Raw genomic sequence first — 11738 nt, 5'->3', positions numbered from 1 at the left:
TAAGATATTAAAGGGAGAGGCTGCTTGTCATCCGAGTAGTACATAGGCCTATTTAATTTCGTCATGAATTATTCTTTGGTAATGTTACTTAATTCATTCCTTGGTGATTATGATATTAGGGCTTCGAGGTGGCACTGCATTAGTTATTACACCTACCTGTCATTGTACCTTAGCGTGATCACCAAGTTATGTGTGTAATTATCCAGTAATTACTCGCTCGATCTCTGAAGCAGTTAATACTACGCTACGCTCTTTGTACTGAGGATGTTTAAGTCAGATTCACTGCGTACAATGGTCATAGCAAAAAACATGATATGCTGAGGGTGTTTGAGTCCATGAAAGGTTTGTTTCTTTGCGATAACAAAATCACTTTCAAGTTTCATGACCGTGTTCAGAAATGCTTTGTTCTCTTTGTACAACTATTTTCCAAGACCACATCCATGAATAGTAGGATTTCCATCAATATTCTTACCATTGATATGCAGCAGATTCTTTATAAAACTATCACCAGAATCATCAAAACATCTTTTAAACTCCAATATCTTCAATAAAACCTGCTCAAAAGTAGTTGAGACAAGACTTGCGAGATACTTGAGAATACGGCCTGAGGCTTCACATCACACCACCCAAACAACACCATTTCTTTCCCTCCCTTTTCAGCTTCACACTTACGTCACCATATCCATCTAAGAGGTAAGTGGATAGACAGTTCCCTTACGCTTTACTTTTACATGACCCTCTTTCTTTCTCTTTCTCTTTTCCCTCGCTCTCTCAGCCCCGTCAGGCCGCCACACCAGACGCTCCCCTTTTCCAGTAAACCTCGTATGTTATGCACACAAAGTAAGACGAATCTCAGAGGGGAGCGGCGATCCCGAGCCGGCGAGGTGACGTGAGTTAGAGAGAGGTGAGCGTGGAAGGGAAGAATGGAGAGTGGGTGGGATAGGTGAGGACTAAAAAGGATAGGGAATAGGTGGGAGAGATGAGGATTAGAAGGATAGGCGAGACTTACAGGATTATTGAGTTGGTGGAATAGATGAGCGCTGAAGGAGGGTAGGAAATAAATAGGTGGAAGTTGAATGAAGGATAATGCATAGTAGGCAGCAAGAGTGAGGATAATGGTAAAGGGTGCTGAGTGGATGAATGAAAGAGGGATGAAGAGAAAGGATGATGTAATGAGTGGCTGTGAAAGGAAAGAATAAGGAATGGATGATGAAGATAAGGACATGAGGAGATTGATAAAGAATATATGAGTGAGATAAAGATGAAATGATGGTAGGATGAAAGGAAGAAAGAAAGATGAAGTGAAGGTAAAGATGAAGGGAAGTGATGGAAGATGTAGACTGACAGAAGATGAAAAGGGAAATATTAATAGTGATTAAGAGATATGGAACGATGGAGATGAGAGAGATAAAAATGAAAGATAATGTGGAAGAGGAGGAAATAAAAAAAAAATTAATGAAAGTGACGTGAGACAAAGCAGGATGAGACTGAAGGTGAAAGAGGTCAAAAGAGATGACCTATACCAGCGTACACAGACTCTCACGTGACCTGCCTCGCTTCCCTTCCTCTTCCTCTCCCTACCGCCACTTATCATTGTTATTAGAGGGTCGTTTCACCTTCTTTAGCATCCAACGCTTGACACTATCTATATCTCCTTCATCTACTTACATTCTGGAATACACATGCCTAGAGAATATTTAACTCTTTTTTTTTCCGAGTTTTTTTTTTTTTAAATGGTAACTATGCGGTGTTTTTTGTGTTATTATTTTCTCTATTTCCTCTTAAGTTTTATTGTTTTAGTGTTGCATGTATTAACTTTCTATATTTCATCATTTTGATATCGCGTGCAGCTATTCATCTATTTGGCAGATAGTTTAGACATGCATTGTTTTTTTTTTTTTTTTTTTTTTTTTTTTTTGTATTTTCTATGTTCCAGTCCTTTAGCGTGGCATACATTTGTGTTCCTTTATTTCACTAATTCAACACCAAGCCTACAGCGTATTTTGCATTCTTGTTTATTTTCAGATTATACAGAAAAGTGTTTTTTTTCTGTATTTTCCCTTTAATCTTTACTCCTCCTTTAACGTGACATTTATTTGTGTCCTTTTTATTTCACCCACTTCATACCGCGTAGCGCAAACTTTTCAGAACATTCTCTCTCTGCATACACGTATTTTTGTCCATTTCCTGGCAAGTCTCTCTACGCTGTTTTCCCTTTTTCAGCACTCCACTTTTGCTTCGTACCTTGCCCGCCCTGTTACTCCCGCTACTTCTACCTGAATTCAAGCTACGTTTATATTGTCTACATCTGTATACTTGCCTTTCTTCTCCTCCCTTCCCTTCGTCTTTTATCTCTTGTTTTACTCTCTTCCTTTCTCTTTTGGTCCTGGTTATGCTCATGTGTATATTAATATTTGTCTTTGTTTCTCTACTTATCTTCTATAATTTGTTCGTCTTTAATTTTCTTTTTTTTTCTCTCTTTTCATTTTTTAATAGTTATAGTTGCCTTGATTCATATTCACGTCCATATTTATGTCTGCTTTCATTTCTCTTCTCTATATTTTCTATCTATGATTTACGTCTCTCATCCCTTCTCTTTCATTTCTATATCTATGACTGTTTATCTTTCCATTGTTTCCTCTCCCACACTTATTCCTCCATCTACCCTCTATCCTCCATCCTTTACTTCTCTGTTCCCCTTCTCTTTCATTATTTTCAGGCCTCCATTACATATACCCACTTCTAACTGGAACGTGTACCTGCACATGCCCCTCTTGCTCTTGTTTACAACCACTTACTCCTTTTGAATCATGTTGCCCGATGTAATATTTATCTGTTTAATATCAGGTCTGCGTACTCTACCCTCTGCTTCAGCCTTCCTACGCACTCCACCTCCCGCCACTCTCCCAGGACTAGTAGTAGAGTCAGCATAATCAAAAAGGTAACTCAGCGAGGCAGGAGAATCCGGTCAGATGCCAAGTTAGAGTAAACACACATGTATTTGATCTTCCAAGCGAGATTAACCGTATCATCTTCGCAGCGCTGGAGTAGTGAGTGAGTAAGTGAGTGAGTGAGGGACTGAGTGAGATTTTGGTGAGTGAGTGGATAAATGAGGGTTGAGTGGTAAATAAATATGGATGATTTTTAAAAATTAGTTATCTTAAGGCATAGATTGATTTGTTGATGCGTTAGTTGATTCCCTTCGACGAAATTGTCAATAAGCATTTTGAGTTTGAATTTGAATGGAGGTTTGAATAGTGCTTCAACTGGTGGTTCAGATGGTGGTTGTGTGGTTATGTGGTTGGGTGTGAATGTGGTAATGGTGGTGGTGGTGCTAGTGGTGGTGAAAATATAGGAAGTTTAAAGAATATAAAGTGATGTTATTATGATGATTCTAGTGAAGGTAGACGGTAAAGTGATATTAAAGTTAGTGGTGATGATGTTAGTGGTGATAATGACTGGTGGATGAGGACTGGAAGTGAAATATAATGATGGTGGTGGGAATATTGATAGAGGGGAGTGGTGGTGATGATAATGGTACTAATAGTGATGGAAGCAATGATAGTAACAATGATATTAATGAAGTAATGATTGTGGTGATGGTACTATTACTTGTGATTCGAATGGTGATGTTGTTGGTGGTGATGGCGGATGAAGGTGGATTCAGCGGATATTCATCTAGCCAGTGAGTAAGGTAGAGCGAGGTGAATGCAGCCATCACAACAACGCCAAATTATTGCCTTAGGTCATTGTTACTTAATGAGTGTGTTAATTAACGCACGTAATTAATGTATTGTCATTGCAAAAATTCTGATATATATGTATTTCTGTGGCGCTCGCAAAGCAGTAAATTCCAGAGACAAATGTGGTGAAAAGTTGTATATTTTATCTACGTTACTTATAAACAATGGCGAATTTGGGGAGAGATACAATGAAAAACATAAAAAAGGACTATCTACTATTATATATTTATGAACAACACAAGGTTTGCATTTCATATTATTTATCTTTATTATTATTGAAGAGCGACATGTTAAGCATTGCATATCACAATTGCGAACTAAAAGAAAGAAACAATTGTAAATGAAGTTGTTAAATGAACCGTTTCGATGGTACCGAATACTTAACTCGAGGTTTTGAAACTGAACTAAAACCCCCATACATTGTTAGGTGCTCGTGTACTCTGAAGATCTAAATTACGGGGAAGGAAACTAGGGAGAAGTAAAAAAAAAAGAGAAAATGAGGAAAAAGTGTAAGATGCAGGGAGGAAGGAATGGAAGAAAGGAAGAAAGAAAGGAGAAACGAGACAGAGAGAGGAAGGAAGATAGTTATAGAAGGGAGGAAAGGAGGAAGGAGAGAAGAAAGTTATAGGAGAAAGGAGAAAAGGAGAAAGAAGTGAGAGACAGGGATATGGAAGGGAGAGGAGGAAGAAGGAAGATATGTGGGAAGGAATGGAAGAAAGGAAGGAGAAGCGAGATATAGGAGGAGAGGAGAGAATTATGGAGAGAAGGAGGAAAGGAGAGAAAAGGGAGATGTGGGGAGGAAGACAGGGAAGCAGACAGGCTGTAAGATGCAGGTAAACAAGCCACGAAGCGAAGCACCGGGATCGGTGGCGGACTGGTGTGATTAAAGTTTTGTACGGAAATTACCGATGCTGCTGCTGTCGATTCTCTACACACTGACGTTTTTTTTTTTTTTTCGTCTACATAAATACCAAGTCTCATTCTTTCTTTCCAACTTAAAACGAGAAAGCCTTTATTATCAGTTTTTTTTTTTTTTTATCCTCTCCGCAAATACTTTGATTGTTTAGTCTTTACACAGATAAATAGATAACTAATTAAAATCAAACATTTCTATTACCATCAATTTTTAACTTCCTTAACCCTTAATTCTCTCTCCATCAAACTGGCGAGACGGCTAATCTTATTTTCATTTGTCCCTTTAGGTGTAAGTATTTCGTTCCATTATTTCTTGTTGATCTCACACAAACTTAGGAAAAGAACTCTTGGTATTGCAACACTCAACAGAACTCCTAAACAACGAAACAAGCTATTCATCTCCTGTATATAATTACATTAATTACATATTACCTATTTCCCTAGCTCCATTACCTTCTACTTCACACACAGATGCAGATTATCCATTAGTTCTCATTCGCTACATTAAGTCTATTATCGTCCCTTTCGTCTCCTCACACATCCACACACGTACCCATGCCTGGTCTCCCGGCTGTACCCTTCCCTATAAGCTGCTTCCCTCCACCCACTCGGCTCCTCTCCTCTATCTTACTCAGCCTTGCATACTTTTACCCGGGATATGAAAATAGTTGGTGCATACTCAGGGAGCGGCTCACCTCGGTAGGACGGTGAGGCGGCGCTCTCTACCTGCGCGGCCCAGTCTTACCTGGAATGTTAATGAGAGAGAGGGAGAGAACAGGAGAGAGAAAGAGAAAAGAGTAACTTCCAAGTAACTGTCAACTTGGGAGGAAGAAGGGAAAGAGGAGGAAGAGGAGTAAGATAAAGAAGCTAACAGGAGGAAGTGGGCAGTTGCTAAACGAATAGAAGTTCAAAGATATATAAATAAATCTTATTGATAATTTAATTGTTCGTTTGCGTAATGTCTCGGGGATAATTTTGTTATTGCGCAACGTGAAGATCCAATTTTACTTTTTGGTGATTAGAACAGGTTTTTCTAGGTATTCGTCATATTGTTTTGCTTTTCAGTGCATAATTCGTGTTTGTTTCTCTATTTTCTCTCCCCCGTTCTCATTGTCTCCTCTCTTCTTACCCTAAATCTTTTTCTTGGCTCCCTTTTTTCCGATAATCACCATCCACTGCTCCATTCTTCCTTCCCATTCCTTCCCCGGGCCGCGCTGGTGGCGCCGCGCAGGGAGGCACGTGTTGTAATATGCATCATCCTGAAGGGGAAGGCGCGAGGGGAGGCATCCTGGGAACAAGGGATTCATCTGTTGCTTCGAGAGAGAGAGAGAGAGAGAGAGAGAGAGAGAGAGAGAGAGAGAGAGAGAGATAAAGAGAGAGATAGAGAATTTCACAATGATTCACTAACAAACCCTCGTTTCAGTTTTTCCATTGTTCACAGAAACTTCATAATATTGACATGTTTTTTTTTTACTTTACAGAAAGTAAACTTAATAGATTAACTTTAAGCGTGCGTACAATACTTCCTCACGATGATGATACTGATTTACGTACAAGTCATTTTGAGCTATTTCGAACATGGTAATTACTTTGTCTCTCTTTCCATTTCACTCTTTACGCATCTTTCTATTCTCTAAACAAGCTGATCATGTGGTCATCTCTTCTTCCGATTCATATTATTTTTTCTTTCTTCCCATATGGTATTTTTTCACCCTACAAAATTTGTTTGCAAGAATGCATATGAATAATCAAATACCAGTCGAATGTTGGTCTTTAACCACCAATTATCTCTATTATAGTATTTAACTAACTCACCTTTACATTGAACCGTAGCCTTCCATCATTTTGTAATGATACAGTATTACTCGCTTTCAGATCCATTATTCATTTCAGAAAAAAAAAAATGTATTAATTTTAAGGACCGAATTATATAAAGCAAGTTCTTCTAATAAGCTTCCTTTTCGATGTTCTACGTGCAATCCTCCTCCTACTGGGCTGCCTTTCTGTCTCCTCTTGAATGCAGATGATATATATATATATATATATTTTTTTTTTTTTTTTTTTTTTTTACATTACAAGGGCACTGGCCAAGGGCAAACAAAGTGTTGGAAAAAAAAAATCCCGCTGGTTGCCAGGCCCTGTTAAGAAGAAAGTAGAAAGAGAAAAACAAAAAAATCTAAAAGGAGGGTCCAGTTAACGTAAGAGGTGTCTTGACACTCCTCTTTTGAAAGAGTTTAAGTCATAGGCAGGTGGAAATACAGACACAGGTAGAGAGTTCCAGAGTTTACCAGTGTAGGGAATGAAGGAGTGAAGATACTGGTTAACTCTTGCATTAGGAAGATGGACAGAATAGGGATGAGAAGAAGTAGAGAGTCTTGTGCAGCGAGGCCGCAGGAGGGGAAGGCATGCAGTTAGCAAGTTCAGAAGAGCAGACAGCATGAAAACAGCGGTAGAAGACAGATAAAGATGCAACATTGCGGCGGTGACTTAAAGAATCAAGACAGTCAGTTAGAGGAGAAGAGTTGATAAGACGAAAAGCTTTAGATTCCACCTTGTTTAGTAAAGCTGTGTGTGTGGATCCCCCCCAGACATGAGAGCCATACTCCATACACGGGCGGATAAGGCCCTTGTACAGAGCAAGCAGCTGGGAGGGAGAGAATATATATATATATATATATATATATATATATATATATATATATATATATATATATATATATATATATACGATATTTACTACAGCTAGTAAGTACGAGCACAGGTTGAACTATTAAAAGTATAAGACACAGCGCTATAGCACGATGAAGCGTGATGGCAAAATATATATATATATATATATATATATATATATATATATATATATATATATATATATATATATATATATATATATATATATATATATATATATATATATATATATATATATATATATATATATATATATGTATATTATATATATATATATATATATATATATATATATATATATATATATATATATATATATATATATATATATATATTTTTTTTTTTTTTTTTTGACATCACGCTTCATCGTGCTATATAGCGTTGTGTCTTATACTCTTCGTATAGTTCAACCCGTGCTCGTACTTACTTACGTAGCTGTCGTAAGTAGTTTTATTTATTCATCCGTTTAGGTGTGAATGATTATTTCTTTCTATGGTATGTATAAGACTCCATTTAAGTGTTCGTTATGATTTTACTTTTCTACGTTTCTATATGGCTTATTAAAGAAAGAGAGAAAGATTGATTGATTCAAATGTTACTACGTTTCCTGTTTGAAATCATCACGGAGATATGTACGGGTGTTCCAGTGAAGCATTGAAGCAGGTGAAGCAGTCGTTCGGAGGGAAGAATGCGTGTGGAGGGCGGTGATTGGTTGACTGGAGGAGATGACAAAGAAAGGTGATTGGCTGGTAGGGAGATGAGGAGCCAATGTCTAAAGGTGTGGAAATCCAGTTGGTCAGTCTGCTTTCAGCCTCGCGAGGAGCAGGATTGCGGCGCCGGCCATTTTTTAAGCATATTCTGTTCTGTTTTGGTAAGGCTTGTAGTTTTGTACTGTAATATTGGTCTTGCCTTTAGTTTAGCATTAGCTTGTGTAATGCAATATGTCGGTAACTTTTTCTTCCATTAAAGACCCGCAAGACCATTAATTACTTTACGGATGCCGGATGAAATATGGATTGCTGTGCTGGGTGTCCTTCTATCGCAGTGTCAGTTTACTTTCATCCTAGCGAGGAGCAGGATTACGGCACCAGTTTCTCCGTCGGTGTAAGGTATTTTCAGTGTATGTAATATGGACTTTGTATTTTTCTAGATTGTTTAAGTGCTTTTCCTCGCCGTAGATAGGTTTCCATTACTTAGTAGTTACAGCCTGCGTTGCATGTATTGTATTGATAGTTTCATTTCCTCCCAATACATTCCATCACTTCCTTTGCAGATGCTTCGATTTTTTTTCTTCTAAATTTGTGAAGAGTATGGCTGGCCCGTGTCACTTGATGTTCCTCCGTGTTTTTGTTCCCACGTCTCCCTTTTCGGGTTGTGGTGTCTTACGAAGTGCACGTTTGGAGCTTGGGACGACAAAGCTGGTAAGTATTAACGGTCAGTAAATAAGTCTTTTTATTTTGTTAGAACCTGTGCAAAATAGTTTTTTAAATCCTATACTAACGACTTGGCATATTATATATTACTGTTTTCTGTTTGAAATAATCAGTACGGGTGTTCCAGTGAAGCATTGAAGCAGGTGAAGCAGTCCTTCGGAGGGAAGAATGCGTGTGGAGGGCGGTGATTGGTTGACTGCAATGCAGGTGAAGCAGTCCTTCGGAGGGAAGAATGCGTGTGGAGGGCGGTGATTGGTTGACTGGAGGAGATGACAAAGAAAGGTGATTGGCTGGTAGAGAGATGAGGAGCCAATGTCTAAAGGTGTGAAAATCCAGTTGGTCAGTCTGCTTTCAGCCTCGCGAGGAGCAGGATTGCGGCACTAGTAATGTCGTCCCTTTTTTAAGTATACTCTGTTCTGTTTTGGTAAGATTTGTGGTTTTGTACTGTAATATTGGTCTTGCCTTTAGTTTAGCACTAGCTTGTGTAATGCAATATGTTGGTAATTTTTTTCTTCCATTAAAGACCCGCAAGACCATTAATTACTTTACGGATGCCGGATGAAGTATGGATTGCTGTGCTGGGTGTGTCCTTCAATCGCAGTGTCAGTTTACTTTCATCCTAGCGAGGAGCAGGATTACGGCACCAGTTTCTCCGTCGGTGTAAGGTATTTTCAGTGTATATAATATACAGCCTGCGTTGCATGTATTTAATTGATATTAGTTTCATTTCCTCCCAATACATTCTATCACTTCCTTTGCAGATGCATCGTTTTTTTTCTTCCAAATTTGTGATGAGTATGACTGGCCCGTGTCACTTGATGTTCCTCCGTGTTTTTGTTCCCACGTCTTCCTTTTCGGGTTGTGTCTTACGAAGTGCACGTTTGGAGCTTGGGACGACAAAGCTGGTAAGTATTAACGGTCAGTGATTTTTTTGTTAGAACCTGTGCAAATTAGTTTCTTAAATCCTATACTAACGACTTGGCATATTATATATTACTGTTTCCTGTTTGAAATAAACAGTACGGGTGTTCCAGTGAAACATTGAAGCAGGTGAAGTAGTCGTTCGGAGGGAAGAATGCGTTTGGAGGGCGGTGATTGGTTGACTGGAGGATATGAGGAAGGTGATTGGGTGGTAGGGAGATGAGGAGCCAATGTCTAAAGGTGTGGAAATAGAGCTGGTCAATCTGCTTGCTATCTCGCGAGGAGCAGGATTGCGGCACTAATTTCGTCTTTTTGGTAAGTATATTCTGTTCTGTATTGGTGAGGCTTGTGGTTTTGTACTGTAATATTGGTCTTGCCTGTAGTTTAGCGTAGCGTGTGTAATGCAATATTAGTAAGTTTTATTTTTTCTTCCATTAAAGACCCGCAAGACCATTACTTTCCGGATGCAGTATGGATTGCTGTGCTGGGTGCGTCCTTCAATCGCAGTGTCAATCTACTTACAGCCTCGCGAGGAGCAGGATTACGGCACAAGTAACTTCGTCGGTGTTACGTATTATGTCGGTATATAATATGGACCTTGTATTTTTCTAGTGTCATTTAAGTGCTTTTCCTCGCCGTAGACAGGTTTCCATAACTTAGCAGATACAGCCTGTGTTGCATGTAATGTATTGATATTCGTTTTTACATCTTTTGCAGATGCATCGTTTTTTTTTTTTTTATTTGTGGAAAGTATGGCTGGCCCGTGTCATTAGATGTTCATCCGTGTTCTTGTTCCCACGTCTTCCTTTTCGGCATGTGGTGTCTTACGAAGTGACAAAGCTGGTAAGTATTGTCAGTCAATACTAGTTTATTTGTTAGCTGTGCAAATTTGTTTCTTAAATCCTATACTAACAAGGAGCAGTTATATATGTTTTCTGTTTGCACAAAGATATGTAATTTCGTGAAGCAGTAGTTCGGAGGGAAGAATTTTAAGTATATTCTGTTCTGTATTGGTGAGGCTTGTGGTTTTGTACTGTAATATTGGTCTTGCATTTAGCTTAGCTTGTGTATATTCTGCAATTGGTGAGGCTTGTGGTTTTGTACTGTAATATTGGTCTTTACCATTAAAGATGTGCAAGACCATTACTTTCTTCCATTAAAGATGCAAGACCATTACTTGCTGGATGCAGTATGGATTGCTGTGCTGGGTGCGTCCTTGAATCGCAGTGTCAGTCTACTACAACCTCGCGAAGAGCAAGATTACGGCACCAGTAACTTCGCCGGTGATACGCATTTTGTCGATGTATATAATATGGACCGTGTTTTTGTCATTAGGTTCTTTTCCTCCCAATAGATCATTTAAGTGCTTTCCTCGCCGTAGGTTTCCATAACTTAGCAGATACAGCCTGTATTGCATGTAATATATTGATATTAGTCTTTCCCTCCCAATACATTCCATCAATTCCTTTGCAGATGCAGCGTTTTTTTTTTTTTTCTATCCTAAATTTGTGGAGAGTATGGCTGGCCCGTGTCATTAGATGTTCCTCCGTGTTCTTGTTCCTACGTCTTCCTTTTCGGCTTGTGGTGTCTTACGAAGTGCACGTTTGGAGCTTGGGATGACAAATCTGGTAAGTATTAACGGTCAGTGTATACTAGTGTACTAGTTTATTTGTTAGAACCTGTGCAAAATTGTTTCTTAAATCCTATACTAACAACTTAGCGTGTTAATATATTAAGTTTTCTGTTTGAAATCATTACAAAGATATGTACGGGTGTTCGAGTTTCAGAAATAATCACGAAGATATGTTCGGAGTGTTGCATTGAAGCAGTAGTTCGGAGGGAAGAATGCGTGTGAAGAGCGGTGATTGATGGACTGGAGATGAGTACGTAAGGTGATCGGCTATTAGGGAGATGAGAAGCCAATGTCTAAAGGTGTGGAAATGTCTGCTTGCAGTCTCGCGAGGAGCAGGAATGCGGCACTAGTAATTTCGTCTATTTTTAAGTATATTCTGTTCTGTATTGGTGAGGCTTGTGG

At 38.8% G+C, this 11738-nt stretch overlaps 1 protein-coding gene across 3 annotated transcripts; it reads left to right on the top strand.

Moving 5' to 3' along the window:
* Positions 1-7827: 7827 nt before the first annotated feature.
* On the top strand, positions 7828-10537 carry LOC123505501. 3 transcript variants are annotated; one of them, XR_006675167.1, is made up of 9 exons: positions 7839-8087; positions 8319-8469; positions 8623-8770; positions 8910-9064; positions 9306-9447; positions 9544-9687; positions 9803-10018; positions 10144-10281; positions 10421-10537. XR_006675167.1 is itself a non-coding variant. In XM_045256846.1 (5 exons), exons 1-5 carry the CDS (start codon positions 8038-8040, stop codon positions 9032-9034), a joined length of 408 nt encoding a protein of 135 aa, XP_045112781.1. In that variant the 5' UTR covers positions 7828-8037; the 3' UTR covers positions 9035-9299. The 3 variants fall into 3 exon arrangements, 1 of the variants encoding a protein (XP_045112781.1); XR_006675169.1 differs by having other exon boundaries at positions 7840-8087; positions 10144-10255; XM_045256846.1 differs by lacking the exons at positions 9306-9447; positions 9544-9687; positions 9803-10018; positions 10144-10281; positions 10421-10537 and having other exon boundaries at positions 7828-8087; positions 8319-8453; positions 8896-8925; positions 8990-9299.
* Positions 10538-11738: the final 1201 nt, after the last annotated feature.

Source organism: Portunus trituberculatus, chromosome 18 (genome assembly GCF_017591435.1).
Source record: "Portunus trituberculatus isolate SZX2019 chromosome 18, ASM1759143v1, whole genome shotgun sequence".
Taxonomy (NCBI): domain Eukaryota; kingdom Metazoa; phylum Arthropoda; class Malacostraca; order Decapoda; family Portunidae; genus Portunus; species Portunus trituberculatus.
Note: the sequence above shows the minus strand (reverse complement) of the source record. Positions and strands in the feature narration are given on the sequence as shown.